The sequence below is a fragment of the Thamnophis elegans genome, chromosome 17, assembly GCF_009769535.1.
Source record: "Thamnophis elegans isolate rThaEle1 chromosome 17, rThaEle1.pri, whole genome shotgun sequence".
In the NCBI taxonomy this organism is placed as follows: domain Eukaryota; kingdom Metazoa; phylum Chordata; class Lepidosauria; order Squamata; family Colubridae; genus Thamnophis; species Thamnophis elegans.
In genome coordinates, this window is record NC_045557.1 from 11378876 (window position 1) to 11393466 (window position 14591).

The 14591-nt window shown below is 50.1% G+C and overlaps 1 protein-coding gene across 1 annotated transcript in view; it reads right to left on the minus strand.

The window, feature by feature from the left end:
* Positions 1-2070: 2070 nt before the first annotated feature.
* NAALADL1 (N-acetylated alpha-linked acidic dipeptidase like 1) overlaps positions 2071-14591 on the minus strand; it is a 38838-nt gene continuing 26317 nt past the window's right edge. The window contains exons 14-19 of the mRNA XM_032234237.1: positions 12363-12453; positions 11787-11868; positions 8223-8396; positions 5289-5379; positions 3463-3555; positions 2071-2242 (exon numbers count right to left, since the gene is read on the minus strand). Coding sequence (XP_032090128.1) covers positions 2071-2242; positions 3463-3555; positions 5289-5379; positions 8223-8396; positions 11787-11868; positions 12363-12453 — 703 coding nt within the window. The remainder of the gene's footprint in view (positions 2243-3462; positions 3556-5288; positions 5380-8222; positions 8397-11786; positions 11869-12362; positions 12454-14591) is intronic.

Consider the following 14591-nt stretch of genomic DNA (forward strand, 5'->3'; position numbering starts at 1 on the left):
CTATAATCCTGTTACTCTATATTATATTCTAAAGTTATGATGGACCTGAAAAAAAAGTACTTACGACCCATTTCTAAGTTTCAACAGCCACTGCCCCCGTCCCCTGCCTCCTGGCCTGGCAGCTATGTGGCTTCATTTGGGGTACTAGACCACTCACCATATTTAACAGAATTCCAGAGTTGGAAGGGACCTTGGAGGTCTTCTAGTCCAACTCCCTGCTCAAGCAGGAAATGCTATCCCATTTCTGGTATAGTAACTGTCTAGACTCTTCTTGAAAACCTCCAGTGTTGGAGGCATTCACAATTTCTGGAGGCCAGTTGTTCCAATGGTTAATTGTTCTCACTGCCAGGAAATTTCTCCTCAATTCCAGGTTGCTTCTCTCCTTGATTAGTTTCCACCCATTGTTTCTGTCCTGTCTTGTCCTGTCCTCAGGTGGTCAGTGGTGAAATTCAAAAAAATTCCCTACCGGTTCTGTGGGCGTGGCTTAGTGATCATGTGACTGGGTAGGCGTGGCTTGGTGGTCATGTGACTGGGCAGGCAACAAGCAGGAACCTCACAGAGTCACAGAGACCTCAAAAACCAACAATCACACTTTGCACAAAAATAACACAAAAGCTACACAACTGACTCCACACACAATGCAAAAGCAGCTGGACTTCACACACACACAAAGGTTCCGACGATCGCGCGGCACAGCTGATTGTTGCACATCATCACAACATTTTTTATTATTTTTTAAAGCATTTTTTTAACGGTTCGGACAAACCAGAAGCATTTCACCCCTGCCGTGGCTGACTGGATGGGCGTGGCCAGCCTGACTCCATTCCCCAAACTGCTGACATCTTCGCACTGGGTCAACCGGGCCGAAGCAATATGGTCCGGCCCCTTACAATTTCCAGGATTGGCCTGCGGGCCTGATCCAACCCCATCGTGGGCTGTATCCGGCCGGCGGCCTTATGTTTGACACACCCTCGTCACCTCTAGGCTTGATTACTGTAATGTGCTTTACATGGGGCTGTCCTTGAAAAGTGTTCGGAGACTACAGTTAGTCCAGAACGCAGCCGCATGAGCGAGTTTGGGTGTACCTAGATACACCCATATTACACCTATTCTCCGCGAGCTGCACTGGCTTCCGATTGGTCTCCGCACACACTTCAAGGTGCTGGTCATCACCTTTAAAGCCCTACATGGCCTAGGACCTGGATATCTGAGAGACCGCCTCCTGCCACATACCTCCCAACGGGCGATAAGAACTCACAGACTGAGCCTTCTCCGGGTGCCGTCGACCGGACAATGCCAACTGGGGGAGGGCCTTCTCTGTAGCTGCTCTGGCCCTGTGGAACGATCTACCCGTAGTGATCCAGACCCTCCCCACTCTCTGGGCCTTCCGAAAAGCCACTAAAACCTGGCTATTCTGGCAGGCCTGGGGCTGTTGACTTCATGTATGAGGTCCAGCCCCACTGAGATTGAGTGTATGGTGTGTTGTTTTTAAATTGTTTCTTTTTAAATTGTTTCTTTATTTTAACACCTTATTTTAACTTGTTTCTGTAAGCCGCCCGGAGTCCTACGGGATTGGGCGGCATATAAATTTATTAAAAGTTAAAGTTAAAGTTAAAGCCTGCTTGAAAGGCAATTCTACCTGCAATATGGTGCCACAGAAGAGGTGAGTTCCTACCGGTATGGTACAGTACGGTTCGGTCAAATAGGTAGTAACTCCAGCGGACACATCGCTGTACTAATTCTATCGCCGGCGCTGTAGGCTCCGCCATCTTGTTTTTTTCATCTGTGCATAGCATGCATCAAACGCGGGTATGCGTGAAGGACATGCGAGCCCGGAATGCATCCCTGAGAGAACCGGCAATAAAAGAAGCCGGAACCCCCCACCCCCTGTCCGCAGCCCCCTAAGCCTACCCTGTTTGCATTGTTTCACATTGCTCAGCGCGAAGCCCGAGAGAACTGCGCCAAACGCTCAGAAAGGGTTTATAAAGTGCAAAGCTTTTATTTCTTCAGACGACGTAAATCTGGCGTGTCACAATCGAGGCTTCCCAAGAGGGCCACGATGAGGCCGGGTCATTCGGCCACGGGTTCGAGAAAGGAAGCAGCGTTCTCCACCGCTTGGATAGCCACCGTCAGATGTTTATGGACATCGTCCCACTTGTCCTGGTCTTTGGCCGCAGCCACGGCGTCGGCCAGGCCTGGGAAGGTAGCCACGGACGACGAGCTGGAGGCCCAGATGACGTGGCTGTGGGAACAGAGGGAGAGAGCCGGGTGCAAATGGCATTCAAAGGCAACAATAGAAATGGAATAGAAATCAGCCGGTTCTACTGGAGTGTAGCGTTTACCAAGTTGGATCAGAAAAGTCAAGATAGCAGCTAGATTAATTCATTCAAATCACTGCAGATCCCATCAAAATTAGAGGGAGGGAGGAAAAGAGGGAGGGGAGGAAGGAAGGAAGGAAGGAAAGAAAGAGAGAGAGAGAGAGAGAGAAAGGCGAGTGAAGGAGAAAGGAAGGAAGGAAAAGGAGGGAAGGAAAATAGGGGAGGGAGGAAGGAAAGAATGAAGGAAGGAAAGAAAGGCAAGTGAGGGAGAAAGGAAGGAAGGAAAGGGAAAAAAGAAAGGAAGAGAAGAAAGAAAGGAAGGAAGGCAAGTGAGGGAGAAAGGAAGGAAGAAAGGGGAAAGAAGGAAAGAAAGAAAGAAAGAAAAAGAAAGGTGAGTGAGGGAGAAAGGAAGGAAGAAAAAGGAAGGAAGGAGGGAGGGAAAGAAAGAAAGGTGATTGAGGGAGAAAGGAAGGAAGAAAAGGGAAGGCAGGAAAAGAGGGAGGAAGGAAGGAAAGGAGGGAAGGAAGGAAGGAAGATGGATGGATGGATGGATGGATGGATGGAAGGAAGTAAAATGTCAGGGTTCCAAATAACACCCCCAACAAAAGAAGACTCCGAGGCCTGAACTTCATCAAAGTTCCATTTTATTAGAGATATGAAGTGAGGGAAAAAGGAAGAAAGAAAAGGAAGGAAGGAGGGAACAAAAAGAGACAGAGGAGAGAAGGAAGAAAAGAGGGAGTTGGGGAGAAAAGAAGGAAACTGGAAGGGAGGTGAGGAAGAAGGAAGAAAGGAAAGAAGAAAGACGGAAAAGAAGGAAGGAAGGAAAAGAGGAAAGAAAATAGGAAGCAATTAGGAAAAATAAAATCGGGAGGAATTAGAAAAACAAAAGGAGAAGAAGGGAGGAAGGAGAAGGAAAAGAAAGGAAAACAATGGAAAGAAAAGGAATGGAAAGGAAGAATAAAAGAAAAAAAAAACAAGCAAGGAAAGACATACAATTTCAGATTGCAGGAGAACTTGGCTTTTTCTAGCAATGGGCTACTAAACGTTGGAGCCGAACGGAATCCAACCTTAGGGAGGCTCAGCCTGAATAAATGGGGGTGGGGGGGGGGGTGGAAACCAGGTGTGTGCTGGGCAGTTGAGTTACCTGTAATAATGCTTCTCTGGAAATGCTCTCGGGTTCAGGAATGTCCTTTCTAACAGCATCAGCTGGTCATTCACCGTCCGCAGAGCAAGAGGGCTAAACAGGATGTCCGGGATGAAGAAGAGACTGTTTGGTTACCCACAATCCACTAAGCCTAACTGGGGCTTGTTCAAGAAACAGGACTCCAACCCACAAGGGATTAAGTAACGGTAAAGATTCCCCTCGCACATCTGTGCTAGTCGTTCCCGACTCTAGGGGGCGGCGCTCATCTCCGTTTCAAAGCCAAAGAGCCAGCGCTGTCTGAAGACATCTCCGTGGTCATGTGGCCGGCATGACTCAACGCCCCCGAAGGCGCACGGAGCACTGTTCCCTTCCCACCAAAGGTGGTTCCTATTTTTCCACTTGCATTTTTTACCTGCTTTCGAACTGCTAGGTTGGCAGAAGCTGGGACAAGAAAAGGGAGCTCACTCCTTTCGAATCCCTGGGGATTCGAACCGCCAAACTGTCCACCTTTCTGATCGACAACCTCAGCTACTCAGCCGCCGCGTCCCATCCGCAAGGGATTGCAGGGTCATTAAACAATGACTGCAGTTGTTAAATCCGTTAAGTCAGTGTTTCTCAACCTTGGCGACTTTAAGTCCTGTGGACTTCAACTCCCAGAATTCCCCAGCTGGGGAATTCTGGGAGTTGAAGTCCACAGGACTTAAAGTCGCCAAGGTTGAGAAACACTGCGTTAAGTGAATTACTGCAGTCATTAGACTTTCACATGGGCTTCGCTTGTCAGAAGGTCGCAAAAGGGGATCACATGACCCACACCAGGACACGGCGACCGTCATAAATGTGAGTCAGTGTTGCCGAGCATCCAAATTTAAATTGCATGACCATGGGGATGCCAGAAAGGGAGTCAGTATGAAAAACCATCCCGACTCACTTTTTTCAGTGTCGTCGTAACTTGGGACGGTCACTAAATGAACCATTGTAAATTGAGGACTACCTGTACCGTACAGCAGAGGTCCGCAACCTTTCAGACCTCAGGGACCACTAAATTCATCATTTTAAATCCCACTGACCACTAATATGATCTTCCTAATGACTGGTTGGGTGGGCGGGGCCATGTGGTCGTGTGACAGGGTGGGCGTGGCCAAATTGATGTCACTCACATCAGGGGGCACTTCACCAGCCTCTGCTCGCCCCTCCCCTCCCAGCCACTCCTTGCCTGAGCCCACCCGGGCTCCTTAGGGCCCCAACAGGAAGCAGTTGCTGGAGCTAAGCAGCCCCCAGGAGAAAGAGTTGGCAAAAGAGATCAGTTCAAATTGGATCTGACCGAGAAGGAGGCTCAGCAGAAGCACCTCACTGAGGACTAGGAGCATGGGCTTTCCAAGCAGAGAGAAGACCTGCGGGAGTGCAAGGCCAGGTGCCGGCGCCTGGAGGCTCAGCAGGCTGAGATGGTCAGCCAGTTCCAGGCCGTGATGCAGCCCCACTAGAACGAGGCCCTCCGGCTCTTCGCCCCCAGCGGTGCTTCCCTCCAGCCTTGGCCCAAAGCCCCCCACCAGGAGACTGAAGCAGACCCCAAGTCAGAATTGCTACCCCCCCTTCCAACCCCCATAAAAAGACCCCGAAGGGGGAGACTCTCTGCAGCAACACAAGCGTCCATTGCACGTATCCATCCCAGGAACCATAGTTTGAGGACCCCTGATTGAGTGCAATATCAAAAATGCAAATAATTTTTCTGCGGACCACCAAAATTTTCTCGCGGCCCCCCAGTTGGTGACGGCTGCTGTACGGGATTAGAAAATTAGAATTAGAAAAATGAAGGGAAAAAAAGTCACCTGGGAGTGGCTTCCCTTTGCAAACTTGCGATGCGCTGGTTGAGGCCGGCAGCTGCAGTTTGGAAGCGAAGCACCGTATCACGGAGGGGGTCTGGAAGGATGGGAAGCGAAGAGAAGGGAGGGGGAAAGACGAACGCTGTTTAAATTTCCTCCCCATATAATAATTTGAATTGTGGGACAACGGATGCCACCTTCAATGGCATGAAATCTTTTTCAGCTATTAATATTTCCCCCCCCCCCCCATTGCTTAATGACTCCATAATCCATTGCGGAGTGGAGTCAGTGCAAATGACTGAAGCTGAGTGGCCCGATGCTTTTCCTGTTGCCGGTGTGGAGTTTTGTTCGGCAGATATATTCCCATCGAGCTCAAAGAGAGAAAAATATCACCCTCTATCTGGGCTCAAACTCCTGCTTGTGAGGCGAGAGCTCCCCCTCTAGGCCACCGCACCACTCAGCATGCTTAAAGATATGGAGATTTCAATTTCCACTCTGCTTCGTCATAAATCTGGCCTCAAGCTACAGAGAGGAAAGGGACCACCAGAGGCCATCTATTTTACCCCCTGCTCAGAGTGTCTCTGACAGATGACCATTTGTCACTTCATGTGGCAGGTTGTTCCTCTGGCTAAGAGGAGGTATGGCCTGGTGTCTAGCCTGAATTTTCCTTAGGAGAAAATATTTGTAGTTGAACTGTGGGGCGCTTGGTATTCTCCAGGCTGAGTTGTTTTCTTGCAGGCGTTTCGTGACCCATCTCGGCAACCACATCAGTGCTAGAAGGGAATGGGATTTGCCTTCCGTTGATATGCAAAGGTTCGAGGGAGCATACTTGGTGGTTCCTTCATTAGGCTGTTGTTTAGGATTTGATTATTTGTCTGAGTTGGTAGTTCCTTTTTTTATAGCAATTTTTTTTCCATTTTCATAACATATAATCACATGTATACTATTACACAGCCAGCATCGTTTTATATTATTAAATGTTTACATCAATTCATCTTACCATCAACTCCCAAAACACAATTATTTAGCTCTTCTGCTCTCCATGCACCATATTTATAGTTTACCCCTCATTTTCTTCTCTCTCTCTCTCCTCCCCCTCCCTACCTCCTTTCTTCCCTCTATCCTCCTTCCCTACTTTACTTCCCCTTCCTCTCTCCTTTTCCTCTCCCCCTTTCCACTTCTCCTTTCTCTCCTCCTCTTCCCCCTCCTTGCCCTCTATCCCATCCCTCTCTTTTCCCTTCTCTCTCTCCTCTACTTCCCACTTTTCCTCTCTCCTCCACTCCCCCCTTTCCACTCCTCCTTTCTCTCCTCCTCTTCCCCCTCCTTGCCCTCTATCCCATCCCTCTTTTTTCCCTTCTCTCTCTCCTCTACTTCCCACTTTTCCTCTCTCCTCCACTCCCCCCTTTCCACTCCTCCTTTCTCTCCTCCTCTTCCCCCTCCTTGCCCTCTCTCCTATCCATCTCTTCTTCCCTTCTCTCTCTCCTCTACTTCCCACTTTTCCTCTCTCCTCCACTCCCCCCTTTCCACTCCTCCTTTCTCTCCTCCTCTTCCCCCTCCTTGCCCTCTATCCCATCCCTCTCTTTTCCCTTCTCTCTCTCCTCTACTTCCCACTCTTCCTCTCTCCTTCTCCTCTCCCCCTTTCCACTCCTCCTTTCTCTCCTCCTCTTCCCCCTCCTTGCCCTCTCTCCTATCCATCTCTTCTTCCCTTTCTTGAAAAAGAAAAATAGAACAAAAAAGGATAGTTGGTAGTTCCTTGATTGAGGTATTATTTACGGCTTGATTCAGAGGGTGAAGCCCACTCCCTGGTAGCACTGATGATGTTCCCTAGTTGGGTCATGAAATGTCTGCAAAAAAAACCACCAAGCCCAGAGACCATCAAGGACCCCACAGTCCTCCTCCCCATCTTCCTCCCCTTCTCCTCCTCCTCCTCCTCCTCCTCCTCCTCCTCCTCCTCCTCCTCCTCCTCCTCTCTGCAGATACCTCTCTCTTCCAGCACTGATGATGTACCCTAGTTGGGTTATGAAACAGCAAACTCAGAGAGCACCAAGCACCCCCACAATCCTCCTCCCCTTACCTGCAAACCCCATCACTTCTGAAAACTCCTCTCATTTCTACCACTGATGATGTTACCTAGTTGGGTCATGAAACGTCTCCAAGAAAACCCCCCAGCTCAGAGAGCACCCAGGACTCCATTAAACCTCCCTCCCTGTTGGTTTGACCCACTGGTCCTGATCCTGCCCACTGGGGTCCCCGAGAATAAGCCCACTCCCTCCTCTGAGTGACAACCTGGCTGATATTTGAAGGCGTCTATAGGGGGCTGCATTCACAGCCGTTGATCAGAGTTCAATCTGGAGAAAACTGTGAAGCAGTGGCCCCCAAAAGGTGCTTTTTTTTCAAGAGGCAATGGGACTTTTTGGTTTTTCTTCGAAGATGTTTTGCTTCTCATCCAAGAAGCTTCTTCAGCTCTGGCTGGATGGTGGGGAATGGAAGGATTTACACTCCTTGCAGACAGCTGGTCATTTGCATCCTTTTAGAGGGTCATTGAGGCTACGTGGAGGTTTTTCTGTCTCCTCAGGGTCACCTGAGAGGTGCAAGAGGGGTGTAGAAGGACCCATTTATCTGAGGACACAGACAAACCTCCAAGTGGCCTCAATGACCTTCTAAAAGGATGCAAATGACCAGTTGTCTGCAAGGAGGATCAATCCTTCCCTTCCCCACCATCCACTCAGAGCTGAAGAAGCTTCTTGGATGGGAATCGAAACGTCTTCAAAGAAAAAACAAGAATGTCCAGTTGCCTCTTGAAAACAAAAAGCCCCTTTGGGAGAAACACGCCCTGGATGACTGAGAATCTCCATAGACATGTGAAGCCGTGCGATCTCCTTCCTTGCTGTCTCTCCGTACAACAGCCTTGCGAGGCAGGCCACTCCTCCCCCTCCTCACCAAGAGAGATGCTGTGGTTGAGAAGGTCCGCCTGGAACGCTCCCTCGGCCGCCTTGTACATGTCTTGCAAGGTCTCTGCATAGTCACTCACGTTGAAGGGAAGGATCAAGGCGCCCGCCAGGCGCAGCAAGACATTGCCGGCGGTTTGTGCCACGGCCCGGTGGCTGGTGAATCCTGTGGGGAGAGAGGAGACTGACCAGAGTGTCTGGGGAAGCTTGCAGTAGACTCTGGGTGGGTCAAAAAGGGCAAGATGGCGGCCACTGGAACTCCACCAGCTTTGGATGGTGAGAGTGAATCTTCATCCTATTTTTGGGGCGCCAACAAAGAACCATAAGGGAACTGGGCAGTTTCACTCAAGCAAAAGGGTGATGGTTTTCCCAGTTGCAATGGATGGCTGTGAAGGTTGGACCACAAGGAAGGCTGAGGGCCAAAGAATGGAGGCCTTTCAAGTTGACTTGAAACTCAACATGAAGAAAACTAAGATCGTGGCCCTCTCAATTCCTGGCCAATAGATGGAGAAGGAATGGAGGGAGGGACAGATTTTATTTTCCTGGGCTCCAGGATCACCGCAGATGGGGACGCAGCCAAGGAATTAAAAGAGGTTTGTTCCTGGGGAGGAAAGCTGGGGCAAATCTAGACAGCATCCTAAAATGCAGAGACATCACCCTGCCAATCAAAAGTGCCTCTAGTCAAGGCTGTGGTTTTCCCAGTTGCAATGGATGGCTGTGAAGGTTGGACCACAAGGAAGGCTGAAGAATGGAGGCCTTTGAACTCTGGTGCTGGAGAAGACTCCCGTGAGTCCCTTGGACTGCAAGGCCATCCAACCGGTCAGTCCTAGAGGAGATCCACCCTGGCTGCTCTTTAGAAGGCCAGATCCTGAAGAGGAAACTCAAAGACTTTGGCCACCTGATGAGAAGGAAGAAGGACTCCCTGGAGAAGAGCCTCATGCTGGGAAGGATGGAGGGCAGAAGAAGAAGAAGGGGATGACGGAGAAGGAGGGGGCTGGATGGAGTCATTGAAGCAGTCGGCCTGAGCTTCAATGGACTTCAAGGGATGGTAGAGGACAGGAAGGCCTGGAAGAACGTTGTCCATGGGGTCGCCTTGGGTGGGACATGACTTCGCCACTAACAACAACACTGAAGCATGGAACTACTGCTGTGATGTTTGTGCACGATAGTGTGTGTATCTACACAACCCCCCTCCACACACAAACGGGGGAGTTTATTTCCTCATTTGCTTCACACCCCAACACACAGATACACACACCCAGGGCCCAATATCTTGGCGGCCATTTCATTCTGTACGTCCTTTCTCAACCTTGGCCGGTAAGTGGCTCAGGGACTCGCACCCAATTTTATGCCAGGGTGGTTAAGTGAATCCCCGCTGTTGTGAAATGACTCACACTGTCATTAAGCCAATTTGGCTTCATCCCCCATTGGTTGGAAGCTGCCTGGGGGGGGGGGGTGTCACAAGACCCTTGGGCCCTGCAACGATCATAGATGCGGGGTGGTTGCAATTGGATCACAGCATCCGGATGAGAACATGACAGTCGTAAGTGCAAGGACCGGTCACTCTGCGGCACCTTTGAACCGTCACTAAATATAGGATTGAAAGCCAAGGACTATTTCTATAAATCTCAAAGGGGGACATATTGTAGTTCGCCAAAGGGAGGGATTTGAGAAACTCCTGTGCATAATAAACAGAAATGCGCCTGGCAGAGAATGTGCCAAGAGCCCATTTGGTTTAGGGCAGTCTTGGCAAAAGTTTTCGGCACTGAGTGCCAAAGCGGGAGGGCTCGCTTGGAACATGATCTTCTGGTTCCCGGAAGATCAGGTGACCAGTGCACGTGTGCATGCCAGAAACCGGAAGATTATCTTCCTGGCGGGCAGCTGCTCTTCCAGTTTCCCGTCCTCCCACATGCATGAAGAATAACTGGCTGGCGCACCGGAACACAGAAGAGCAACAGGCGACGGCTCGTGTGCCCGGAGAGATGGCTCTGCATGCCTCTTCTGGCACACGTGCCCCATAGATTCACCATCAGGGGTCTTAGTAGTTATAGCACTGGTTAAAAAGCAGAAGACTGTGAGTTCTAGTCCCGCCTTAGGCAAGAAAGCCGGCTGGGTGACTTTGGGCCAATCACCAGGAGACAGGGAGTTCTAGTCCCGCCTTAGGCATGAAAGCCAGCTGGGTGACTTTGGGCCAATCACCAGGAGACAGGGAGTTCTAGTCCCGCCTTAGCTAAGAAAGCCGGCTGGGTGACTTTGGGCCAATTACCAGGAGACAGGGAGTTCTAGTCCCGCCTTAGGCATGAAAGCCAGCTGGGTGACTTTGGGCCAATCACCAGGAGACAGGGAGTTCTAGTCCCGCCTTAGGTAAGAAAGCCGGTTGGGTGACTTTGGGCCAATCACCAGGAGACAGAGAGTTCTAGTCCCGCCTTAGGTAAGAAAGCCGGCTGGGTGACTTTGGGCCAATCACCAGGAGACAGGGAGTTCTAGTCCCGGCTTAGGCATGAAAGCCGGCTGGGTAACTTTGGGCCAATCACCAGGAGACAGGGAGTTCTAGTCCCGCCTTAGGTAAGAAAGCCGGCTGGGTGACTTTGGGTCAATCACCAGGAGACAGGGAGTTCTAGTCCCGCCTTAGGCATGAAAGCCGGCTGGGTGACTTTGGGCCAATCACCAGGAGACAGGGAGTTCTAGTCCCTCCTTAGGTAAGAAAGCCGGCTGGGTGACTTTGGGCCAATCACCAGGAGACAGAGAGTTCTAGTCCCGCCTTAGGTAAGAAAGCCGGCTGGGTGACTTTGGGCCAATCACCAGGAGACAGAGAGTTCTAGTCCCGCCTTAGGTAAGAAAGCCGGCTGGGTGACTTTGGGCCAATCACCAGGAGACAGGGAGTTCTAGTCCCGGCTTAGGCATGAAAGCCGGCTGGGTGACTTTGGGCCAATCACCAGGAGACAGGGAGTTCTAGTCCCGCCTTAGGCATGAAAGCCAGCTGGGTGACTTTGGGCCAATCACCAGGAGACAGAGAGTTCTAGTCCCGCCTTAGGCATGAAAGCCGGCTGGGTGACTTTGGGCCAATCACCAGGAGACAGGGAGTTCTAGTCCCGCCTTAGGCATGAAAGCCAGCTGGGTGACTTTGGGCCAATCACCAGGAGACAGGGAGTTCTAGTCCCGCCTTAGGCATGAAAGCCAGCTGGGTGACTTTGGGCCAATCACCAGGAGACAGGGAGTTCTAGTCCCGCCTTAGGCATGAAAGCCGGCTGGGTGACTTTGGGCCAATCACCAGGAGACAGGGAGTTCTAGTCCTGCCTTAGGTAAGAAAGCCAGCTGGGTGACTTTGGGCCAATCACCAGGAGACAGGGAGTTCTAGTCCCGCCTTAGGTAAGAAAGCCGGCTGGGTGACTTTGGGCCAATCACTCTCTCAGTCCGATCCACCTCGCAGGGTTATTGTTATGGGGAAAATAGGAGGAGGAAGATGAGTTGTCAAAATAATACAGGTGGGATACAAATGAATAAATAAAAACAGTGGCCTTGAGGTCTGCCTGCCCCACCGCCCACCAATCATTACCAGGGTCGATATATCGGTCTGCGTAGTCAAAGGTATCGAAGGCCGTGTGGTAGGCTGGGTAAATGCGCGCCGACGTTTTGCTCTGGAGGAGAAAAGAAAAGTGGAAAGCAAAGAAAACGCATCACAACGGAGTTTGCTGGCTTATGTTGTGGTGCGCCAGTGGAGCTGGAAGCAGATTTGGAGAGTGAGGAGGGTTGGGGAGGAACCTGGGCCAGTCCCGGAGTCTGGGGAAGGCTCGGATGAGGGCTCTGTGTCGGAGGCAGAGAGGGGGCCAGGGCCGTATGCCAATTATCAGCTGCCTTCTGAGTCAGACATCAGTGGGGCACATTGTTCCCAGTGTGTGCATGCGCAGAGCTGCCAGACGAAGGGAGCAGCTGAAGAACAGGGATTGACTTGGGAGTAAGGCCACAGGTGGACGGTGAATGGCCCCTCCCAAAGGGAATAAAAGAGGAGCGAAAGGGGAGTGGAGTTTGCAGGAGACATTTCACCGCTGCTCTGGGCGCCTCCCATTTCTGGCCTTATCTCCCCTCTCTAGTGTGCAAAAGACACACACATTCCTGTGCCCCAGGGACTCACCCGATCGTAGGTGTAAGCGAAGTCCATCGCAGTGATGCCCAGGTAGTGGATAAAAGGTGCAAAATCACTTCCAGCCCCCAGAGGCCCCAAGCTGCAAAGAGCAAGCAAAAATCCCAGCTGAGTTTGCGCAGGACATTAAAAAAATTCAGGCTGCATTGCCCTCAAACCAGGTTCTTTCTAATCTCGGTTAGCTTGGTTGTGCGAACCCAAACGCTTTGGTTTGTTTATGGAGCAACGTGTTAAAGAAGGTGGCTCTCTCCCCTTTGAATTGAGGTCAAGAACTGGGGGTTTTATGGGCACACACTGGTCTTTACTGGGTGGGTTTGGGATGTCTTGGTGGCCTCCTTTCCAAGGTGCTCACCAGATTGGATCACGTTCAGTTCTTCTCTACCTAGACAACTTTCTGTGTATGTGAGACAAAGAGAGAGACTGGGCGTTCTTGTTAGAAATTCTGTACAGAACATTCAGCCCTACAGAACAAACTGCACCGTCCACATGTGCTTTTCTGCTTAGCTGCGAGAAGGAAGCAGGAAACTTTATTCAGAGAAGAGTCATGGAGTATACCATCGATGCAATTACAAACTTATTAACACTGCAGTCTACTATCTCTACTGAATAGTGTTGTAGTTGTTGCACAAAATACATGATTTTATTTATTTATTTATTTATTTATTTATTTATTAGACTTATATACCGCTTCATAGGGCTTTCAGCCCTCTCTAAGCGGTTTACAGGTTTTTTTAGCAAATTGAGTCAGCAACTTGCTCCACAGTCTGGGTCCTCATTTCACCCACCTCGGAAGGATGGAAGGCTGAGTCGACCTTGAGCCGGTGAGATTTGAACTGCTGAACTGCAGATCACAGTCAGCTGAAGTGGCCTGCAGTGCTGCATTTAACCACTGCGCCACCTCGGCTCTTTTTTGGTCAATGTATTCCAACAATTCTAGTTGTGACTTAGGCATGAAACATCTCTCTCTCTCTCTCTCTCTCTCTCTCTCTCTCTCTTTCTTTCTTTCTCTTTGTCTCACCCCCCTCTCCCTCTCTCTCCCTCTCTCTTTCCCTCCCTCCTTCTCTCTCCCTCCCTCTTTCTCTCTCTTTCTCTTCCTCTCCTTCTTTCTCCCACTCTCTCTCCCTCTCTTTCTCTCTCTCCCCATCTCCCGCCTCTCTTCCTCTCTCTTTCTCCCTCTCACCCCCTCTCTTTCTCCCTCTCTCTCCCTCCCTCTCTCTTTTCTTCTCTTTCTTTCTTTCTCTCTCCCCCATCTTTCTCCCACCTCTCTCTCTTTCTCTCTCCCTCTCTCTCTTTCCTTCCTTCCTTCCTTCCTTCCTTTTGTCGCTCTCTCTCTCTCTCTCTCTCTCCAACCAACCTTGCAGGAGAGAGAGAGAGAGAGAGAGAGAGAGAGAGAGAGAGAGAGAGAGAGAGAGAGAGAGAGAACAACCGAGATAAAAATCTAACCAATAAAATCATTAAATTTTGCATAGTTTCTACAAACCCCAACCCAACCAAAAACCACTTCAGAAAGTTGTGTGATGCCAGCCCCACAAGGATATTTCTAGACACGCCCTGGTTACAGGCAGGCTGGTGTAAGAACTGGCCTTTATGCATCCCCAAGATCAAAAGCAACAAACTACGGTTTGTACAGCCATGATGGAGATGTAGTCAAACTAGTTTTGCGAAGTTTACCAACAGCTGCTAAAGATCTAGAGTGGTCCTCAATCTACAACCGTGACTGGCAATTATTACAGTCATAAATCATAAGAGTCGTAAAGCGGGTCATCGCATAATCAACCTGATTTTATGAGCTTTCTCGTGGCCATTGTTAAAGCCAAGGTGGCAGCTATTGTTCACTGTGGGTGCTTTTTCGCAGAAAACAGAATCCAAGGCCAATTTTTAGCAAAAATGTTCTAAATTGCAGCCAGCTGACATGGGCAGGATGTTGCAAACAACTTGTCAGTGCGGGCTGGTTGCCAGAATGTGGTCACATGACTACGGGGAGGGCATCAAAACTTCAGAACTGGGTCATCTTTTGGGGCACCCGTCGTAACTTTGAAAAGTCACTAAGTGACCATTCGTAACTTGGGGACTTACCTGAAATTCCTCCTGGTTGGGCTACTCGAAGAAATGAATCTTATGGGGGTATAAGATACACACACACACACACACACACCAGAGATGGGTCCCTACCAGTTCGCACCTATTCGGTAGAACCGGTTCGTCAAATCTACCGAACCG